The sequence below is a fragment of the Taudactylus pleione genome, unplaced genomic scaffold (assembly GCF_031769625.1).
Source record: "Taudactylus pleione unplaced genomic scaffold, aTauple2 ptg000188l, whole genome shotgun sequence".
Lineage (NCBI taxonomy): Eukaryota > Metazoa > Chordata > Amphibia > Anura > Myobatrachidae > Taudactylus > Taudactylus pleione.
In genome coordinates this window covers 5546752-5570653 of record NW_028284590.1, presented here as the reverse complement: position 1 = coordinate 5570653, position 23902 = coordinate 5546752, and the positions used below count along the sequence as shown (strand labels likewise).

The window sequence follows — 23902 nt, the reverse complement described above, 5'->3', positions numbered from 1 at the left end:
ATTTAAGATAAGGGGCGCCGCGGTAGACAGTGACAGCAGCAGGCAGGGGACAAAGTGACAGACAGGAGAGATATGAGTGAGGGGATGTGAGTATTAAATTGTCGCCTGTATGTGTTTAGTATATGTTTAATATTATTGCCCTGTACACCTAAGCTGAGACACAGGAAACTAAATAAATAAATATATACAAACTACCTACAAAGCTGAATCCTGTTATTATAATATAAAATCAAATGTTTGGTAACTGTCATTTTTTTTGTATATTTATAAATATAGCAAAGTTATATTCTCCAGTGATTTTTTTTTGGCAGCATATGACGAAATGCACATGTAAATATATATATATACTCTTTCCAAATACAATTATCCTGATGTTTAACATAGAGCGCATTCAGTATAGGATACAATAACACCAATATAACTGTCCCTGTCTTATTTATATAACATTATTTTTTTGGGGAAGTGACTTGATTCCCCTTCTCTGTGCCATTGTCATGTTCTAAAATATTCTAAAATATTAACTCTTCTATACTCATAGAAGACCATTCAATTTAATCACCCTCGCATGCGAGTGGGGGCGAGTCGCCCGACTCGCCCGGGATTCGCAGATATTTGTACACAGTCCTATGGGGCTGCGGACAAAACTCTGCGAGTTCAGCGGTACCGATGTAATATACATGTAATCGCACTTACTCGTGGGCACGAGGCGCCTAATTGGATCTGACTCGTAATGTAAACCTATTAGGTTCTTTATAAGCTGAAATGTCATTGACGGCAATATCTCTTTCTCTGCATAAGCACACTTTCCAGTTTTTAGCTGTGATAAAGATCTCGCTTTACTACATAATCAGAAAAATGGGTATATACAATATCTGTATGGCTTATTGCCCGGTGACTCAAAGGAAAAGTTTTCAGTGATATATTTCCTTACCAGGTGCCTGCGTAGAAGGGGGGGCCCTTACCCTACTGCTCCAGCCACAGACCTGACGCGCTGGCGTCTCTCTTGCTCAGAGGGCAGACAAACCTGGCGCTATGTGGAAGAGGAAGATCGAACCCAGAGTGTGCTGGAGGCGCATTCTCTAGGACTGGAGACGGTAATTAAAGTTAACATGCAATCCCGTTATCTTGTAGTAATAGAGAAAAAGAGTTCTGAAATCATCGCACCTAAAAACAGCATTTTTCCGGAAAACCAGTTTTATTATTATTATTATTATTATTATTATTATTATTATTATTATTATTATTATTATCCTTTATTTGGTACTACAAAGGCTCCACAGCGCCTTACAAAGTACATAAACAAATGATACAAAGTGTTACAAAGTACATTACAAAGTACATAAACAAATGAGCACACAAGAAAACTGCTATTAACAGTACAAAACAATGCAGGACAAAGACAAGGTTTATGTACAATGCTGTATTAGCGATCATAACACTTAAAAAAGCAGCAGGGTCTCAGCAACAAGTGTTAGGTGGCATTGTGGGAAGTTAGGAGTAAATTATAGTATAAATAAGGGAAGGAGAAGCACATGAGGGTAGAGGGCCCTGCTCGTGAGAACTTACATTCTAATGGGGAAGGAACTGTACAACAGTTTTAAGTTTTACACAAGTTTGTTATGGTATTATTTGTACAATTTGCATTTACATAAATACATTTCCTATGGAGTTGTTATTTCAGCTATACAAAACCAGTGCATCAGCTAAACAATGATAATAATAATTATAACAGTAACTACAGTTAATCAAAACAATCACTGAGTTGGAAATGCAGTACAGGTACAACCCAGCACACCTTGAAATGCACTCTATAAGGCAGAGGTAGTCAACCTGTGGCTTTACAGCTACGGTGGAACTACAAGTCTCAGCATGCAGTTCCAGACACATAAATATGTTCTTTGTAGGGAATTACACAATCTTTACAAAATTTGCAAATAAACTATGTTACTGTGGTGCCCTATATTATATGAATTATAACAGTACTAACTAGTGTGCCTTATGAAGGGTAACACCTATAGGTCAGAAAGCTAATCCCCTAAATCAGAAACAATGACCAAGAAGCTGCCTCTTGCTATTGTGGCCTGAAAGGAATTATATGTAGCCGTCCTGGCCAGAGCAAATGCATGGGTGGTCCCTTACAAAAAAACAAGTCGTCCCACCGCTGATCTTAAAGAGTGCATGAAACATTAATATGTGGCTTATTGCTCCTCTCCACAGTGCGCATTTTTGAAGGACTTACCAAAGGCTCATACAGCACAGGATGGAGCAGAGAATGGAATGAAGTTTTATTCTGCTTTACAAGCTGAAGACGGACATTGGGCTGGGGATTACGGGGGACCATTATTCTTAATGCCGGGTGCGCATTCTCAGCTAGAGATATTTGTGATCTTAGGCTGATTTCCATGTCAAATACTTGATATTAATCTTGGTCACATTCCTAGGTCTCCTGATTGTATGCCACGTGACTCAGACTCCGCTCCCTGAATCCACCAAGAAGGAGATGGTGCGTTACTTGCGTTCTGTGCAGCTCCCCGATGGGGGATGGGGCCTGTAAGTATACAACTTAGTCACTGTTAGTCACAGCGCACCTAGTGAAAAAACACCCATATATACCCCCTATTACCTTTAATGAAGCTAATATGGGGTAATATAACTTCTGGATTAATTTACAGTGCATTTATACACACTTCCTGGTCCTGTTTGTGTTTTGTTTAATTTTTTGGAATAAATACATATAACAAAGAGCATTGGAAAGGGAAATAGCTAGGTGCAGAAAAAAAGAGGGAACGCTATACAATTAAAATTCAGTATTTCAAATGGGCACATGAAATGTATAAGCACTGGGGTGAGATGAGAGACTTCACCTGGTACCTCCATCATCTCCTCTTCCTCTTGGAAATTATCCCTATTTTAATTAATTCAACTCACAGACCTACTTCTGGGACTGGAAACTGGAAATATACCCATTGGTATAAAAAAAAAATTGTGGACAATAAGGGTGCCACGAATCGAGAAAGTGGCAACCACTGAGCTAGAGCCAGGCTCCTTCGGCAGATGGAATGTGATAGAGAGAGTTGCCTGCATCTGTACTGCTCATGAGTTTGCTGGTTATTGTGCACCCCAAGGAGCATTGATCATCTTCCATTGGTCATTGTGTAGTAAGTACCTTTCTTTGTTTTAGGCATGTTGAAGATAAGAGCACTGTTTTCGGCACTGCTCTCAGTTACACCTCCTTGCGCCTCCTGGGAGTGTCACAAGATGACCCAGACCTGACTCGGGCCCGAAACAATCTTCATAATAAGGGTGAGTTGTGTACTCCAGCGATATCCTTCCTTGAGCGGTCTCTTAGCTTTTCCTGCAACATTTTACATTGCTTCTCAATACCTTAAAGTTCATACCAATAATATAACCGTACAGAATAGACAATGATTGTATATCTTCAACCTCATTTTCTTTTCTTGGCCCGTACACACTATGGACTGTATTCAATTAGTGGTGAAAACTGCAGTTTTTCGTCAAAAAACGGCAATATTTTCGCAAAAAAACAGGCGAAAACGCAATTGGCGAAAAAAAAAAATTGGAGAAAAGTTTTCTCCATCCCAGATCAGGCAAAATAAAAATGCAAAATCCCTATTTTTGGCTAAAAATGTGGGGATTTCTTTCAGAACCATTTGGACATCCCCCTAATGATAAATTACTGTCCTAAAAATTTGTAAGTTGCGCACTTTGGCGAAAAACAACTGCGCAATTTTGGGTGAAAAAAATAAAAACCGTTGAAAATGATACAAAGCAATTTTTTTTCCAGGAAATTAGTTTCACGTAAATTGGGGGTACGTTAAAATAGGTGCAAGTATATTTTCGTGTCGTAAAAAACCGCCAGCTGCGACCGCGTGCAATGTTTAAAACACTTCACACATCCATAGCGCCCCCCGAAAACTCAGACCTAATACATTAAAACCATTTTCAACGTTTTTTTTACCCAAAATTTGCGCGGTCGTTTTTTCGCCAAAGTGTGCAACTTACTTATTTTTTTGTGGGTAATCTATCATTGGGGGGGGGTGTCCAAAGGGTTCTGAAAGAAATCCCCAAATTTTTAGCCAAAAATAGGGATCTTGCATTTTATTTTCGCCTGGTCTGGGATGGAGAAAACTTTTCTCCAGTTTTTTTTCGCCAATTGCGTTTTCACCTGTGTTTGTAGACAATATCGCCTTTTTTTTTTTGGCAAAACACGGCCGTTTTCGCCGCTAATTGAATACGGCCCTATGTAGACAAAAGTGATTGGATACTGACAGCAATTAGATCAATGAGATGTTATTGACGTCAATACTTTGTATGTCCACCACGTGCAGTGATTACTACAGACACTCTTCTTGACAAAATGTCCACAAGTTCCAGGACAGCAGCAGTCGGTATGTTTTGCCATTCCGCCTTAAGTACAGTGACCAACTGTAACACTGAAAAAGGTTCGGTCGGCCTAGAATGCACCCGTCACTCCTATTCGTCCAAGAGGTTCTCAATGGGTTTAAAATCAGGCCCTCTGAGCGGGCTAGTCCATCCGGGTTACCGAATTTTCTGTATATCAGTCCAGCATTGCCCTGGAAACATGACAGGTGACATTGTCGTCCTGATAAAAACATTCATTGTTTCCGTAGACCTGCAAGTGCATGGGCCTCCCTACCAAGTGTTCTTGTCAATACCGCCACATTAGTGGCCATTTGGAACTCGTGTGCAATGGTATGCATGGAACCATTTCGCTTGTGCGTGGGTGTCCAATCACTTTTGTCTGTATAGTGTAGCATTCCTACCTTATATCTATTATCTGATCTCATCCCACTTGTATTGCAGGTGGCGCTGTTGGTATTCCCTCTTGGGGGAAGTTCTGGCTGGCTGTGCTCAATGTATACAGCTGGGAGGGAATGAACACACTCTTCCCAGAGATGTGGTGGGTTCTTTGTTCTCATTTGCATGTAACACTGTATCTAATCTGATCTAATCCCATACATCCTTCACACTGCCACACTATTCCACTCTCATGCTCTACGTTTTTATCTCTCAGGCTTCTTCCCGAGTGGTTCCCGGCTCACCCCAGCACCATTTGGTGTCACTGCAGACAGGTGTATTTGCCCATGAGCTATTGTTATGCCACACGACTGAGTGCCCACGAGGATGACTTGATCTGCAGCTTAAGACAAGTGAGAGAAAAGACTTGAATTTTGTTTCATTTCACTGTGGGAACATGGTATTTATTTACAGACACAACTTTCCCCTTAGGAGCTGTATGTGGAAGATTATAGCAGAATTAATTGGCCGGCGCAGAGGAATAATGTGGCCTCCAGTGACCTGTACACACCCCATAGCACATTGCTTAATGCTGCTTATGGTAAGGACCAATGCATGGACTGTGTGTCTTGCATGCCAAAATAGTGCCAATTGTAGAGACCTTTAATGGTGTGAAGGGTGGATGGGAGGGGATCGGTGTGATTTACCACCGGCCGCATGCGGAAGCCTGGCAGAGGCAAAGATCCCGACTGCACTAAAGGTAAGTATAAACTAACCTAACCCCCCCCCCCCTAACCCTCCCTTAGGGGTGCCTAACCTCCCCCCCAAGTGCCTAACCCCCCTCTAAGTGCCTAAACCTAACCTCCCCTTCCCCGCTGCCTAAACCTAAGTCTCCCAGGGGGGTGCATAACCCTAACCTCCCCCCATGGGTGCCTAACCCTAACCCCCCCTTCCCCTAGCCTATACTTAACCCTCCCGGGGGGGTGCTTGACCCTAAGTCCCCCCCGGGAGTCCCTAATCCTCCCCCCCCTGCGGCTGTCCAGGCCCGGCTTACCTTCGATCGGTAATCCAGGTGTCGGGTACCCAGCGCAGGTAAAATGACAGGCGTCAGGATCTCGATCTTGCATTACTAGGTTATATTTTTGTATTGCCATACACTCCTCTAATCTTAAACTCTGCCATTACTCATATTGAGGAGTTGATGGTAACATTACAATGTCACTTTAGTTCCTTCTGTCTTCTTCTTCTTCGCTGCCCTTTATAAAGTATGTGTCCTCATATGCCATCCCTCGTTCTGTTTGTAGTTCTGTTGAACATATATGAATCCTACCACATTGCCGCCCTCCGACGCCGCGCAGTACATGAACTCTATGACCACATTACCGCCGATGACCGCTTTACGAAGTGTATCAGCATTGGTCCGGTGAGTGTCAGACTTCCACACTGGTGGTCTCGGAATGACTTGCTTTAGTATATGGAGGTTTGAGACCGACTCTTCTGTTGTGTAGATCTCTAAGGTGATCAATATGCTGGTTCGCTGGCACGTAGATGGAACAGAGTCATCGTCATTCCAGCAGCATGTCGATCGTATACCCGACTATCTATGGTGAGAAGATTGCACCCTGTAATTAGGAGATGCACTGATCACAGGGCACGTTTGTGAAAACTGGCGCATAAGAAAAAAAGATGGCGGCGCCCAGGGCAACCATTTAGATGTTGATTTAATTTCATTAATAAGACTAGAAATATTACTGTGGGGCTCTTACAACACCACTTATTATTTCCACTGGGTTACAGAAATGTCCCTTATATCTGCCATAATCTACAATACGTCTTTGCTTGTTTAGTATTCTGTTATCTCAATGACTCACCCATCAATTCCTTCTATTATATGACCCCCTATTCGTTGATTTTGCATCTTACAGTATTTTCTTTTTACAGGCTGGGTTTGGATGGAATGAAAATGCAGGTAATTATTATTTTTTGCAGCTACACTTAAATGCTAAACTGATTTATTTTGTCTAATCTAACCTGCTATACATTATTTCAAGGCAATGTGTGCCTGATTCAGAGCCGGACGCTATTTGCGCTCGCTCGTTCAGAAAAAGGGGCTGGCTATTTAAATTGACCGTTCGCTCTTTGCGGTCTGTTGACGCCTATATGTCTGAACGAGCGAACAAAACATGCGGTCGTGATTTTGTAAAAAAAACGCCCCCTGGCCGCTCGCATCATACGTCATATCCGCGATTAATTAGATTAATCGAGTACATCGAAAGGCATATGAACTGCTCGCTATTCTTGTGGTTGCATTTTCCTACCGCAATCATGCGAGCAGTTCTGGCAAAAAGACAACCAAGTGACGTGGTTGATGACGCTGCTTTGTTAATTATGCACACCCTTAAAACGCCCGTTTTGACCGTTTGGCACGCCTGCGTTCTGATCTCCACTCCCCGTTTTCAAGCACCTTCCCCTGTTACCACCCACAAACGCCTCATTCTGTCACTCAAATTAGCAGGCATTCGCTCTTTTGCGAGCACACGATTTTCGACCACACTGACTGGTTCATACATGCGTATTACAACCCATACGCATGCGCAGATGTGCGAACATCGCTCGGAACGAACGAGCGGCCGCTTACGAGCGGCTCTGAATGAGGTCCTGTGTGCATCCTCCAGTGGAACATGTGTCTAAGACAAATCATGATTTGCACTGTTTGTAATGAAAAATATAGTCTGTGTGATGTATCTGCAATTGCAGCCACACTGCATCACAATATGTTCACTACAATGGTGCGACTTGGTACATGCTACACGATCCGCCATACAATGGTGCAATGTATACATGCTGCATGTAACAGCACCTCATTGGCCGTGGAATCATCCCTTTTGTTGTGCAGCACGGAAGATGGGACAATTCAATGAACGACGGCTAAGAATGATGGATTGGGCATACACACTGTATGATTTGTACGATATATCGTTTCGATCCATGTTGAACCGATATATCAGATGATTGATGGTATAGTGTGTACCCATCTTAAGACTGATGGCGAGAGCTCATGTCAAGGAAAGGATACAGTGGGTCTGGTGAACCGTAATCCTCCTATCTGCTCACTCTCGCCACGCAAGTTGCGCTATGTGGCGTATTGAGGCTAGATGTATGAGGATACATCTTGGCAGGAATTCCCACGGTGAAACAATCAGAACCCAGTATATATTAAGTTCTCGCATAGGGGTCAATCCAATTAGGTGCGAGTAGCGAGTTTGTTTCATGAAACTCGCAGACTTCGCGCGAATGCTTGTCCCAGAGAATTCTCCAATCCAATTCAAAATGCCTATTCGCTGTACTCGCGACGGAGGTTGGCGAATTGACTGACAAATGCGATGTGAGAGAAGTGCACGAAAAAAGTGGGGAGACCATCCTGGACCCCCCAAAATTGATAATTTGGTTAGCAGGACCGTATAGAAGGTTGTTTGTGGGCATTAGGAAAGTACTGAGGGTTTTTAAATGGTGTCAAATGGCTGATTTGTGCTTTCTTTTTATAATTTTTTTGCATTTTTTTTTTTTAAAAGAAAATGTAAAAATATTGTAATTACATTTGGGGTGCCTAAACTAATGAAAAAGTTGATATTGGGGTAATTTGAGGACTTTTTTTTCTTACTCTAAAAAAATGACATGTATTGCAGTAATTAAGCTAATTGGAAACTTCCAATGGCCTAATTAGTCATTAGAGGGGGTGTCCACAGTGTCCTGACATTTTAACTTTAAAATAAAAATTCTCCTTTCCATCTCTCGCCCTCAGGGAGGTGCGAATTGAAAAATGCGAATTCAGTGCGAGTTGCTATCTGGATTGCAAAATTAATTTATGTATGCGAATTCGAAGAGAAAATAGCAACTCGCATCTCATACCTAATTGGATTGACTCCATAATGTTGTTGTGATATTATTATTAAAAGTTTTTTTTTATACTGGGTCCTAAATAACTGCACAATCAGCACTTTTCTGTGTTTTGTTTTAATGCATGGATGACTAAATTTATTATCTCAATATATTATCCACCCCCCCCCCACCTATGTAATGTTTTCTTTGTCTTCAGGGCACGAATGGATCCCAGCTCTGGGACACAGCCTTTGCAGTACAGGGATTTCTAGAGGTACAGTAGGTGAAGTCCTACATGCAGTAATGTCTTACCATGCCAGCATGATAAAAATAATATACAAAGAATAGTACATTTTCATTGGCCAATGTCCCGTACATGTATTCCGCTATAGCAGGCAGTATATTCTGTATGTATAAGCTGCGTCTCCTTTTTGCAGGCTGGAGCACACAAAAAGAAACATTTACATAAATGTTTGGAGAAGGCCCACGAGTTTCTACGCATCTCACAGGTGCGGTATAATGAGCGCATTAGGCTGGTGTGTGAGGAGGTAGTTAGTGGATGAGCTGGGATAGAAAGAAAGCATATAGGACCTCATTCAGAGTCTCGTTAGGGCACGCTCGCAGGGAGCGATAATCGCACATCTGCGCATGCGTATAATTCGCAGTGCGAGTGCGCAAGTCATTCGTTGCGATCTGATTTTGCTAGCTCGCAAGCCACTTTCAGGTCGTTGCTGTGAGTGACAGATAGTGCCGTTTGTGGGTGGTAACAGGGGAAGGTGCTTGTAAACGGGGGAGTGGTTGTGCGAATGCAGGCGTGTCTGGCCGCCAAAACAGCGTTTAAAGGGCGTGCATAATTAGCAAAGTAGCGTCATCGCACACGTGACTTGGTTGTTTTTAGCCTGAACTGCTCGCAGTGCTTGGGGTAGGTTAGGTTAGGCAGCTCCGATGGCCCTCGATGTTCACGATTAATCAGACTCTTCTCGGAGATGACGTGTGCTGCGAGTGACAGGTGGGAGGTTTTATAGTCCAGCGTACGCTAACTGACGTCGCTCACTAAGATATAGAGGGCGTCCTTACAGCGCAAAGAGCGAGCGCTTGATTTGCATACCCGGCCCCTTTTTGCAAGTGACCGATCGCATCTGGCGAGAGACTCTGAATGAGGGCCATGGTGGAGTGTTATAAGGTATTTAGACTCTACAGTGTGGATTGTGAAGGGCATTGCCATGGGCACAAGATTAAAACCTGTATTAGTGAGCAGTTGTCGTTTGGAAGTATTTATAAGAAGGTAGTCATGGTAGTAAGAGCAGTGGCAAAGGGGGCAAGTTTCTGTATGGGCCCCCACCACCTGAAAAATTGTGCCATCGGATGTGGTGATACAGTATGTAGCACGGTGTGTGGCGCAGTGACAGAGTCCTCGCTATCTTCTGCGCTTGCGCCATTTTCCAGTCTTCAGAAATATGTGTCAGCGCGATCGGAGCTTGTTCTGGCATGTAGGATGTGCTGTTAATATGGGCTCCTGGGTCAAGGCGGACCTGCACCCGTTACACAGCCCAACAACAACAAAATATGTTTAGTTGCCACGGATACTTGAACGAATTTAGGGTATCTTGTGGCTGCTAAATTCAAAAATGGAAGTAGTTTTTTTTTCCCAATTGGCTCCAGTTCTTGAGATAACGGATTCCTTCAAGTAATAGGGAATTTAGCCATAACGCGTGCATATGGGAATCTATCGGAACATTCTAGAAGGTGAGACACATGAATATTCTAGGTTTTCATTCCGCGATCATTCTAGAACATTCCCCCTCCGTATATAAGTGATCGGCCACCCAACCAGAAGTCAGTTGTCTGTTTGTGTTTTTTCTTGTTTCTCGTTCGCTTTTCTAAAAAATTACAGTCAGTCTAGCAAAACAGATGTCCTACTCAGAAACGGATCCACTAAGCTACCCCAAAATCGCTCTAATAGTATTGGCAATACAATGAGTGTTGGTCAGTGTTATAGGTGCACCCCTGAATAACAGGTCTAGCCTAATTTTTTGTTCCGTTCATACTGTCTCTGTTTACGTACTCGGTAAGGCGCTGCGGACACCTAGTGGCGCCATGTAAATAAAGGCTAATAATAATTACAACCAACACGCATAACTGTGATATTCAGGTGGAAGAGAATGATTTAGTAATACAGTCTGTTTGAATGAGGACTAGTGGGTGAAAGGCTGCAGTAGTACTGAGCACTAATTCATTCTACGCTAATAATACAACATACCTTGGTTTATGAGCTTTACAGGGCACAATGGATGAATATTGGCAAGCTCATGTACATGGTGCTATTGATCTGTCATTCATTTTACTAAAAACTCTTGTACACTGGGGCGGATTCAGGTTGGATTGAAAGCAACCGGTCGATGTTCGCATTCTGCGCAATGCGTATGCATCGCAGTGTACATGCGAAAGCCGGCCACTGCGATCAGGTATGCGAATGCAGCGGACACGCAGCGGCACAAAGACATGATTGACAGGACGCACCGTTCGGGGGTGGAGGGGAGGGGGTGGTCGAAGGAACGTAGGCGTGCCTGTGCATTTGAATGCCATTGCAGGGGCGTGCATTATTAAGCCCCTGCGATGGCATACGCAGACAGACGTCTAGATGGCGACAGGAAGTTTCGCAGTCTGTGAGTCAGGGTCAGCTCAACCACAACTGTGCGTATGGGTCCGATGCTTTTGCTGACTTGCGGATGTATGTAATGGAAAGTGGGCGGCTTTATACAGTGGTGGGCGTCTTGGTATAGGGCTGCGATCGCATTCATTTGCATATTTTCGCAGTGAGCGGGTGCGTGCGATTGCAGACTTGCGATCCGTGCTGAATGAGGCGCACTAATCGTACGATTTCTCCGCTATGTGACCTATGGGTCAGTCCGTCGTTTAACAGATGGCAAAATATACAGCTTATATGTAAGCAGAGTGAGGAATTAAAATGTTGCAGTTTGTGAGTGATATCCTTCCTCCTTTACCTCCTCCCTTCACACCTTTCACTCCCTTCTTGTTGCCTTTGTTCCCTCTATTGTCTAATACTTTACAAATATTAAGTACTGCAGTTTCTACAGTTAACTGTGCTCACTGCTGTGGACGTGGAGTTACACCGCATTCCAATACTACCTAGTTAGTATTTTTCCTATTGTTTCATTAGTGGTATTGTCAGCGTTTGTAGCCTGCTCTTCTTCTCTCACAAAAAACACATCGCAGAAAAAAGTATCAGTTTCCTATGCAAATATTTTTTTTTAAATAAATAGTTAAATTAGTAAAGAGCTGCGGAATAGGTGTGTGCTATACAAATAACTGGTAATAAAGAAATCAAATAAATAGTAAATAACCGTAGTGCGTGCTGATATAAAATGTGCAACAATATTTAAGTATTGTAAATAATAAAAAAGGAAGTTCAGCAACAAGTAACTGAGCCATAAGACAAACAGATATAATAGCAGTATGTAAGCTTACTGTATGTACACTAAGGGACTGACTCTGAGTGGGATGTCCATGATCGCTTGTATCGGATGATCAGCCCTAGCATAGAGCTGGTGGTGTTGGCATCTAAAAAGACACACCAAGCTGTATTTGAGCGTCTTTAGGCGCTGAAAGCTGACGTCTCAATCCTTGCACAGTCAGACGCACGGCTGTACACCAGGGAAGAGGTTGTAGCAGTATTTGCATATAGTCGCAGAAGCAATACCTGCAAGGGAAGCACACATGGACACCAGAGCGTACTACTCAGATTCATGGCCCACTATGTTGTATGTTTGGAAGACACTTGATGTATATTGTCTGTGTTCTAGATACCGGATAACCCTCCAGAGTACAAGAAGTACTACAGGCAAATGAACAAGGTAAAGTCTGATCCTCAGCGGATGTTCATAGTCATGTATGGCATCCTGGGGGGGTCATTTACTGACACACACATCACTATGGTAAATACACTTACAGGTCTTTCATGGTATGTCCAAAGCATGGCCTGCTATCATTATTACCCAATCCCCATTAATTAATAAGGAGGAAGGAGGAATTTAGACAATGAGCTGGTTTAAGCCAAATATTGTTTCCAGTTTGCAGAACTGGAATCTGTATGTTATACCGCCGGATGTCAGCCCGGCGGATGAAATACCAACGCCGGAAGGCCAGCAAATAGAGATCCCGACAGGGTAAGTATAAAGGCTACCCCTAACCCTCCCTTAGGGGTGCCTAACCCTAACCTCCCCCCCTAGTGCCTAACCCTAACCTCCCCCCAGGGGTGACTAAACCTAACCCCCCCTCCCCGCACCCTAAACCTAACTCTCCCAGGGTGGGGGTGCCTGACCCTAACCCCCCCTTCCCCTAGCCCTTTCCTCCAGGGGGGGTGCCTAACCCTAAGTCCCCACAGGGAGACCCTAAACCTAACCCTCCCTTCCCCCTCCCTCGGCTATCCTACGATCGGTATGCCGGGCGTCGGGAATTCGGCGTGGGGCAAATGATAGGCGTCGGTATTTAGACGCCTATCATTTGTCCCATGCCAGGATTTCACTGTCGGGAAGCCGGCGGTCGGCATTTCGACAGCCGGCTTCTTGACTACATACCGCAGAACCATCATGTAATACAGTTTGTCTTCTTTATCTTCAGCGTACTTTATAGAATCACACACACACACGACTGTTTCATATCCTGTGCACAGCATGACTGTCTCACGCACCGTTCTCTGTGTCGCAGGGAGGGTTCCCATTCAGCACACGTGACTGTGGTTGGATCGTGGCAGACTGTACAGCAGAGGGGCTGAAATCTGTTATGTTGCTCCAGGAAAACTGTCCCTTTATATCCGATCTTATTTCAAGGGACAGGCTACGGGACGCTGTAGACGTGGTAGGAATCTGGTAAAAGCACGAGTATTTGTGTTAATGTAATTCTGTCCGTAATGTGATGTCATGATTTATCGTAGCTGCTGAGCATGAGAAATTCTGATGGAGGATTCGCTACATATGAAACCAAACGTGGTGGCCGCTTGCTGGAACTGCTCAATCCCTCGGAGGTGTTTGGTGAGTGCCTGACACAGTAGCATTTCGACTGAAGTTCTAAGATGTCAGACTAATTGAGTAAGATATACTGTATGTGCAAAGAGCAGCATTGTATGGAAAATATGTCTATTTCAGGGGACATTATGATAGATTACACGTACGTCGAGTGCACATCTGCTGTGATGCAAGCTTTCAAACATTACCAGGCATGGGATCCGGACTACCAAGTACATGAAATCAGGTGACCACTCATAGACCTGTCTCTCACACTGATCTATATGGTAATGTACGCCAATTCCTTATGTTTGCAATCATATTTACTAAAGTGAGAGTTTTTATAGATGGAGATGTTGCCCATAGCGACCAATCAGATTCTACTTAACATGTAACTAGCACCTTTTAGAAGATAATAGCTAGAATCTGATTGGTTGCTATGGGCAACATCCCCACTTCTAAAAACTCTCACCTTAGTAAATATACCCCATAGTCTCTGGCATTCAGTCTGGGGGACACTATTTTTTATTTCCATATGTTTTTTTCACACAGCTTTAAACACTGCATTTGTATCCATATGTGATATTTTACTAACAATGTACCGTGCATACAGTGGCGTAACTGCTGCCCCCGCAGCCCCCGCGGTGGCTTGGAGGCGCTGTTTAGCTTGGGAGTGACGGGGGCAGTAGTTACGCCACTCAGTGGCGGAACTCCCGTAACTACAGAGGGTGCAGGGCACCCGCTGAGTATGTTACCAGCGGGCGTCTGGCTCCTATTCAAACCCCCGGCGGCAGCCGTAGGATGGAGTTCCCTCCGTCTTCCGGGTCCCGCAGAGTACTATGGGAGTGACGTCATGACGTTACTCCCATAGTGCCTAGGAGCGGACGCCGGAGTATGGATGGCAGCAGCACCGGAGCAGGGATAAAGGTAAGTGTTGTTTTTGTGTGTGTGTTTGTGTGTGTGCGCGCGGGGGGGGGAGCAACTACAGGGGGCTAACTACAGGGGGCTCACTACTGGGGGCAACTACAGGGGGCTCACTACTGGAGGCAACTACAGGGGGCTCACTACTGGGGGCAACTACAGGGGGCTCACTATTGGGATCAACTACAGGGGGCTCACTACTGGGGGCTCACTACTGGGGGCAACTACAGGGTGGCAACTACTGGGCACAACTACAGGGGGCACTACTTAAAGGGGCACAACTACAAGGGGCACTGCATATGGGCACAACTACAGGGGGCACTACTTTAATGGGCACATTTACAGGGGGCCCTGCATAATGGGCACTACTACAGGGGGCATTGCATAAGGGGCACTATTACAGGGGACATTGCATAAGGGGCACTAGTATAGGGGGCATTGCATATGGGGCACTAGTATAGGGGGCATTGCATATGGGGCACAACTACAGGGGGCACTACTTTAATGGGCACAACTACAGGGGGCCCTGCATAATGGGCACTACTACAGGGGGCATTGCATAAGGGGCACTATTACAGGGGGCATTGCATAAGGGGCATTGCATATGGGGCACAACTACAGGGGGCACTACTTTAATGGGCACAACTACAGGGGGCCCTGCATAATGGGCACTACTACAGGGGACATTTGCATAAGGGGCACTATTACAGGGTGCATTGCATAAGGGGCACTGGTATAGGGGGCATTGCATTTTGGGGCACAACTACAGGGGACACTGTATAAGGGGCACTAACTTGATACACACAGTTTACAGGTTATAAACTATGTTGCCAATAATCTGGTTATACACGGACATAAAAACTGCAACCTGTCTTGAGCGGAGGTGACAAACTGGCAGGAGCAGAGAGGAGGGTTGGTGAAGTAGATCTGTCAGGGTGGGATGTAATGGGCATTACTGTGTGGCATAATGTGTAAGGGGCATTACTGTGTGGAATAATGTGTTGTATGTGGCATTACTGTGTGGCATAATGTGTTGTATGTGGCATTACAATGTGGCATAATGTGAAATAGGGGCATTACAGCATGGCATAAATTTGTTATAAAGGCTTTACTGTATATCATTATGTGTTATACGTGGCATTATTGTGTGGCATGTGCAAGGGGCAGTGCTGTGTGGCATAATGTGTTGTAAGGGGCATTCCGGTGTGGCATAAGTTTGAAGGGGCATTCCGGTGTGGCACACTGTGTTATAAGTGGCATAACTTAGTGTGTCATAATGTGTAAGGCACGTTGCTGTATCCTGTAACCACACACCTTAAACGGCGTCTTTGGGTGTGTTTGGGCGGGGGGGGGGGGCGCCTGAAACTATTTTGGCGCAGGGGAGCAAAATTTATAGGAACCACATTCACAGTTACTTAGATCAGATGGTTTTGCAGGAAGACCTGGGGATGCAAAGTACGACCCGCGGGAGCGTGCAGCACGATATCGGGTACGATATCGTGCCCATACCCAGCACAATATAGCACCTATATTGTGCCAATCCGTCAGATCGGCACGTATATCGTGCCGTGTACGGGGGCCTTTACAGCTGTCCAGGGCTAAATCTGGAGGAGGAACAGCAGCAAAGGTTTTTGGCTGCTCATGCTAAATTTCCTAGTATCCAGATTGGGGCTGATGCCCTACACACAACATGTGAGACAGATTACAAGCAGCCACGCTCATCTGTAGGTGGCTAAACGGGACTTTAGAGTTTCAGAGCCACATTGAAAGAGCCCAAATTCCAGCGCTTGACCCATAGAAGAGTTACACACACGTATTTATCTTGGCTGTGCTACCGAAGGGATGTGAGGACAAGGATGCGTGACGCCATGGCAACAGATATTTGTCTATATAAAAAGCTTCTCAAATTCTGTCTATTTAAAGTAATATGCGGAAACAGTGTTACATTTTTCTCTTTGTGTGTGTTGTAGTGTGTTGTAGGCAAATGAAACAAACTGATGATTATTTTACCATCTTTAGTGACACTCTCCAGCGTGGCCTGGACTACTGCCGCACGTTACAGAAGAAAGATGGCTCATGGGAAGGGTAAGCGTTATTAGAGCGATATATGGTCGTCACAAGTGCACACTCTTTAGTTGTTCTTTCTATGTAGTAATGCTGGGTATCTTGTGCAGGTCCTGGGGCGTCTGCTTTACATATGGTACCTGGTTTGGCCTGGAAGCCTTTGCATGCATGGGACATAAATATTCTAAAGGGTAAGTACTTTTTGGAAGAAGTCAGGTAGCTTATCTGATTTTGTTTTTTACCCAATCAGACGTGGATGATACTGACCATTTTCTTTACACTAATCTACTAATATTGGGATAAAACATCCAGCTCATGTTACACTGAGAACGTGGGATGCTGATACACACGGGTCTATGTTGTATAAAGTTATATTATGATTATAAGATTATTGTAATCCTTAGTGGAAACATCTTGGGGTGAACTAAGCTGTTAGTTTTCTTCTGGATTAAGATGTCAGGTCTTTAGCTCTACTACAGCAATGCTTTATTATAGTCCATGAATAATATGATATGCCAGATGTTCCATTATCTTTAATTCACATGATATCTGTTTATAATGCAGGCATGCTAAGGAAGAATGTGGAGAGTTATTATATCACTGTACTGCTACAGCTATGGTTAGGGTTAAATAGATATATCTATTATTGCCACATTCTATGCCAGGGGTGGGGAACCTTTTTTCTGCTGAGGGCCATTTTGATATATATAATATTATTTGCGGGCCTGGTGCAGGCCATGCCCCCTCCTTGTGATGTCACACAGAGGCGGGCCACAATCGCCAGTGATTACAGCAATGCCCGGAGCATCCTGAAGATGCTCCAGGAGCTGTAAGGGCAGCGGTATAACCATCTGAAGTGCCCTAAGGATGCTCCTGTCGGCACTGCTGCATAGATTTTGGCTGTAGGGTGCTATTCTAGGCACCCTGCTAGCCAGATGAGGCTAGCAGAAAAAAGCTCAGAGGGCCAGACCTAAAGATTCCGGGGTTCCCCATCCTTGTTCTATGCCATGTCTCAAATTGTCGCTGAGACATAACATAAGTGTGATTAATGTTCACCCGATGGGTTGTCCTTTGAAATTAACTTATCTCCTCTTACCTGTCTAGGTGCCCAGAGGTCTCCCGCGCCTGCGACTTTCTACTCTCACGACAAATGGAAGATGGCGGCTGGGGTGAAGATTTTGAGTCATGCGAAGAGAGGAGATATGTTCAGAGTGCCAATTCTCAAATACACAACACATGCTGGGCACTGCTGGGCCTGATGGCTGTTAGGTAAGTTTAACTATACAAGATGTGTGTATACATCTAGTCAACAACAAGTAGTAATGCCTCCTGCAAGCTCTGTCCAGTCCCAGCTAACATTCTCCTTGATTAGATTCATGCTCTGTAGGCACAAGCCAGCAGTGTCACAGTAATTGGCACTGCTGGCTGGCTTGCTTATCAGTGGTTGCTGCATCCTGACGACCAATAGTACTTCTGTGGGGGGTGGCACACAGTACACTCTTTGGAGCAGATGTACAGTACAAAGAGTAAATGGGTCTGAAAGCGACAGTGAGATTCTGGTATATTTTTCTTTTCACCTACAGATTGGATGCAGCCAATGTACAGTATTGGCCTCAATTATTATTCCTTAGAATGGGGCTTGTCAGCTCACAAGGAACAGGAACAGATTCAGAGTTGGGAATAGAGTGAGATATCTCTCTCAACTGATAATCTTGGTGAAACCATGCTGCACTGCAGGGGGGCAGATTTAAAATGTGCAGAGAGATTTACATTTGGGAGGGAGGTGTCCAAACTGACATCTAAATTGTAGAGTAATAATAAAGCTGTGCAGTATTTGTGGGCTACATGTAAAAGCAGACAGTATTTACCATACATGCTATTTTTGTTAAATATATTTACACCCCTTGCATTGCAGCATGGTTTGTCCAGGTACACAGTTAATTGCTATCTCTCTCTATTCCCAACTCTGAATCAGGCCCTGTCTCTCAGTGGTGCCCTAGGCCCTCATTCAGAGCCGTACGCTCTGAGCAGAGCGCACGCTCTGAATGAGGGCCGCCCTCCATAATTATGGAGCGTCCTCCTGGACGCTCGTATAGCTGTGGGTCACCAACCACAGCCTATACGAGCATGCAGTTTGATGGCCGCGATGGTCTTGACCATCGCGACCATCGCCACTGCGAGACGGAGCCTGCGGTTGAGTTTTTTAACTGCAAGGCCCGGAGTGATTTTGGCTCTATCAGAGCCAAAATCACTCCCACTGACATCACTAGTGATGTCAGTGGGCCGGCTTCTGACGGTAGGCGTTCCCTTGGGAACGCCCCGTCAGGGAGGCACGCCCACCAAAGGGGGCGTGCTGTCAATCAACATCGACAGCACGCCCCCTTTGATCAGACACAACGAGCGAAGGAAAGTCCTTCGCTCGTCGCGTCTGGGGCATGCGCACGACGGAGCTCCCTCCGTCGTGCGCATGTGCAGTGCACAACATCGACCCACTTGCGAGCGGACAGCCGCTTGCGAGTGGGTCTGAATCAGGCCCCTAGTTCATTATGAATTAAAAGAATACAGATTCCGACCAGCAGATGGCGACCCAGGGCACCTTAGTAAAAACATTTATATATAATGTGCAGCATGTACTGCTATTATAGCCGTGCAGGCATCGCGGGCCACTCTGAAACAAAGGAAAGTCTATTTATTGGTCTGTTTACTCTCTTTTAATATGTTAAATTAAATTTGTCCATTGTTAAGCTATAAGGAAAGAATAAAAAAATGACAAAACTAAGTTCCTGAACTGTGAGCTTTTGCCTTGATGTTCTTCCCATTTCAGTATCATCCCTATTGGGATCCCCTATGACAAGGTTTTACTATAGGTCTTTTCTCATCTATAATGGTCTGCGCTTCTGTGACGTGCAGGTTTCCAAACGTGGCTGTTTTGGAGAGAGGCATCAAACTTCTACTGGAGAAGCAACTTGGCAATGGAGACTGGCCCCAGGTAACACGCAGGGACGCAAACACCATGATTGCTTTTATATACTCGTACATGATCACTACACTCTCATTCTATACACATGTTCTGTACATCAGAGAAAGGAAACACGTGGCTAAACCACTGTAATAGTACAATCCCCAGCGTGCCACTAACTGGCATACTGGGACTTCTAGTGCTAAAACTGCTACAACAATATGCCAAAGCCTGCCCACACGTGCACATAGTAGTCCTTAAGCATGTATATGCAGGTAGGAGCTTATGTTCATAAGTATTACAAGGTATAAATGCAGAGCTTGCGTACATCGTGGCACACATACGATTAACGATCACCTACGTGTCCCCAATTTATCCCTCTTCCACATTTACTATAAGCTAGACCTAAAACAATATTATATACACACACACACACACACACATATATATATATATATATATGTATATATATATATATATACAGTCAGGTGCATAAATATTGGGACATTGACAGAATTTTCATATTTTGGCATCTATTCACCACCACAATGGCTTTGAAATGAAACAAACAAGATGTGCTTTAACTGCAGACTTTCAGATTTAATTTGAGGGTAATTATATCCAAATCAGGTGAACGGTGTAGGAATTACAACGGTTTCTATATGTGCCTCCCACTTTTTAAAGGGGCCAAAAGTAATGGGACTATCAACTCAAAAGCTATTTCATGGACAGGTGTGGGCTATTCCCTCGTTATTTCATTATCAATTAAGCAAGTAAAAGGTCTGGAGTTGATTCTAGGTGTGACATTTGCATTTGGAATCAGTTGTTGTCGAGTCTCAATATGAGATCCAAAGAGCTGTCACTATCAGTGAAGCAAGCCATCATTAGGTTGAAAAATCAAAACAAACCCATCAGAGAGATAGCAAAAACATTAGGTGTGGCCAAATCAACTGTTTGGAACATTCTTAAAAAGAAAGAACACACCGGAGAGCTCAGCAACACCAAAAGACCTGGAAGACCACAGAAAACAACTGTGGTGGATGACAGAAGAATTATTTCCCTGGTGAAGAAAAACCCCTTCACAACAGTTGGCCAAATCAAGAACACAGGTGTATATGTGTCAAAGTCAACAATCAAGAGAAGACTTCACAAGAGTGAATATAGAGGGTTCACCACAAGATGTAAACCATTGGTGAGCCTCCAAAACAGGAAGACCAGATTAGAGTTTGCCAAACAACATCTAAAAAAGCCATTACAGTTCTGGAACAACATCCTATGGACAGATGAAAGATCAACTTGTACCAGAGTGATGGGAAGAGAAGAGTATGGAGAAGGAAAGGAACTGCTCATGATCCAAAACATACCACCTCATCAGTGAAGCATGGTGGTGGTAGTGTCATGGCGTGGGCATGTATGGCTGCCAATGGAACTGGTTCTCTTGTATTTATTGATGATGTGACTGCTGACAAAAGCAGCAGAATGAATTCTGAAGTGTTTCGGGCAATATTATATGCTCATATTCAGTCAAATGCTTCAGAACTCATTGGACAGCGCTTCACAGTGCAGATGGACAATGACCCGAAGCATACTGCAAAAGCAACCGAAGAGTTTTTTAAGGCTAAAAAGTGGAATGCTATGCAATGGTCAAGTCAATCCCCTGACCTGAATCCGATTGAGCATGCATTTCACTTGATGAAGATAAAACTGAAGGGAAAATGCCCTAAGAACAAGCAGGAACTGAAGACATTTGCAGTAGAGGCCTGGCAGAGCATCACCAGGGATGAAACCCAGCGTCTGGTGAAGTCTATGCGTTCCAGACTTCAGGCTGTAATAGCCTGCAAAGGATTTGCAACAAAATATTAAAAAGTGAAAGTTAGATTTATGATTTTTTAGTTTGTCCCATTACTTTTGGCCCCTTAAAAAGTGGGAGGCACATATAGAAACCGTTGTAATTCCTACACCGTTCACCTGATTTGGATATAATTACCCTCAAATTAAATCTGAAAGTCTGCAGTTAAATCACATCTTGTTTGTTTCATTTCAAAGCCATTGTGGTGGTGAATAGAGGCCAAAATATGAAAATTCTGTCAATGTCCCGATATTTATGCACCTGACTGTGTGTGTGTGTGTGTGTGTGTGTGTGTATATGTGTGTATATAATATAGCTGCAGGGACCTTGCACATAAGCGCAATTATGGTAGGCAGATTTCTGCTTGCACCTCCATAGGCTGTGAGCAGAAATGTAGCTGCAGACACATTATGCAGAGCCACCGGAAGCGGCAGGTAATTGAATCGGCATCGTAGCGTTTAATGTACATCATCCAGGGCCTGATTTTGAGTCGCACACAATTCCAATGTTCATACAGTTGTGCGATTTGCTGCTACTGAGTGTAACACCTTAAACACTGAGTGTAACACCCTATATACTCTCGGCGCATGCGTTACACTGTGTACGCACAGAATTGGGAATGTGCTGGGAAGTGGCTACACAGATGCACAGAGATGGTCCGTGTTATAGGATCGTCTCTGGCGTGGTGCTGAAGTGGTTGCGCACACGGACGCTTGATCACTCACATTGGATGTCGTACGCTGATTTTTGCACCTGCCATAAGGCTGGTGCAAGTTTCGATATTTCGTCCGACCAATGGTGGTGTCTATAGCCAAACCAAGTGGTATTACAGTGTATGGATACGCTCAAAACCTTGGTGCCCCAGTCCTTGCACACTCAGACGCACGCTTCCGCACCAGGGGAAGGGCTGATCCTAGCATTAGCATAAAGTATTAGGCGCAACTATGGGAAAGATGCTAAGGCGGCAGCAGAGTGAGACTCAGACTCGGCGCCCTTGCGTCTCTCCAATACAGTATCTTTTCCTTAACACGGTGCATTCTAGGGGCATTCAATATGCGGCCCTCTAGCTGTTGTGGAACTACACATCCCAGCATGCCCTAATAGCAAAACCGGCACAAAAGCTGGAGTGCTCATGTTGAATGCCCCTGGTGTATACCTAGTCTATAGCAGTGGTTCCCAAACTCTGTCTTTAAGGCACCCTAACAGTCCAGGTTTTCAGGATATCCATACTTAAGCACAGGTGACTTAATTAGTACCTCAGCCATTTAGATTATACCATCTATGCTCAAGCATAAATATCCTTAAAACCTGGATTGTTAGGGTGCCTTGAGGACCGAGTACGGGAAACCAAGGTCTATAGTATAGACCATATAATTATTTTATATAATGAAATGGGAACTTTTTTTCTAATTACCATTAAGCCCTACTGATTCTGCTTACATGTTTGAAAAGCTACAGGGCTGTCATTCTTACATGGGCACCATCCCTGGTCGCCATTGTGATTTCCACAGGCAGATTATTTATTATAATCTCATCTCATTTGTGCTCTCCAGGAGAATATATCAGGTGTGTTTAACAAAAGCTGCGCAATCAGTTACACCTCCTATCGGAACATATTCCCCATTTGGACCCTGGGTCGGTTCTCCCGTCTTCACCCTGACAGCCCCCTGGCTGGAGCTCACACGACAAGACATGGATGAGCCTCAGCTGGTATCTGGGCAGAACCCAGCAGCACCTCACAAGCCTCGTCTACCTCCTCACCTCTGCAACATCAGTAATTACAGCTGTAATTATCAAACAACTAATTCTCCCTGCTGTCAACCCCATTTTTTAAAACTTCACTGTCAGTATGTGCAATATTTAATATGAAGCAAGAAGATTATTACTGTAATTTTGTACATTAGTGTAAATTTGGACATTTGCATTGCTCAGATTAAATTCAGGCATCTTGGATAATTTTTTAAATAAATCTACATCTGAAACCTGACTAATGTAGATGACATTACATAAAAGTGTTATCGAATAGCGCTTAGACAGGAAAAGCAATGACACTACTGAATTTTATCTCTAATAAAGATTTTATAGTAGATCTGTTGTGAGTCTTTCTTTTTTTTTTTAAATTGTATACAATTAGTTGGAATGGGCGAAGCAGTATATATACCATTACCACCCTTCATGCAAATAAAGATGTGCCTTTGAATCATTGCATACTAGTAAGCGTTTGCACACAAGGGGAATTTATTAAAGAAATCCACAACCACCTAGCCCTCCATTTTTTAACACAATGGGGGTTAAGATTAAGTAATAGGTTCGGCGATTACAGAACCAGCGTGATTTTGGTGGGAAGCTGACGGACGGAATCCCGACCGCCGGCTTCCCGACTGTTTAATCCCGGCAAGGGATAAATGACAGGCGTCGAAATCCCAA

General features: G+C 44.1%; 1 protein-coding gene across 1 annotated transcript; it reads left to right on the top strand.

The window, feature by feature from the left end:
* LSS (lanosterol synthase) lies at positions 1-23525 on the top strand. The gene is made up of 22 exons (XM_088476433.1): positions 1-86; positions 935-1094; positions 2218-2356; positions 2442-2550; positions 3182-3303; positions 4846-4942; positions 5057-5192; positions 5272-5380; positions 6084-6202; positions 6288-6385; positions 6721-6748; positions 8876-8932; positions 9096-9167; positions 12483-12533; positions 13387-13536; positions 13613-13709; positions 13824-13929; positions 16623-16688; positions 16778-16858; positions 17772-17936; positions 19578-19656; positions 23029-23525. The coding sequence occupies exons 1-22, from the start codon at positions 73-75 to the stop codon at positions 23173-23175; spliced, it is 2202 nt and encodes a 733-aa protein (XP_088332559.1). The 5' UTR covers positions 1-72; the 3' UTR covers positions 23176-23525.
* The last annotated feature ends 377 nt before the right edge of the window (positions 23526-23902 follow it).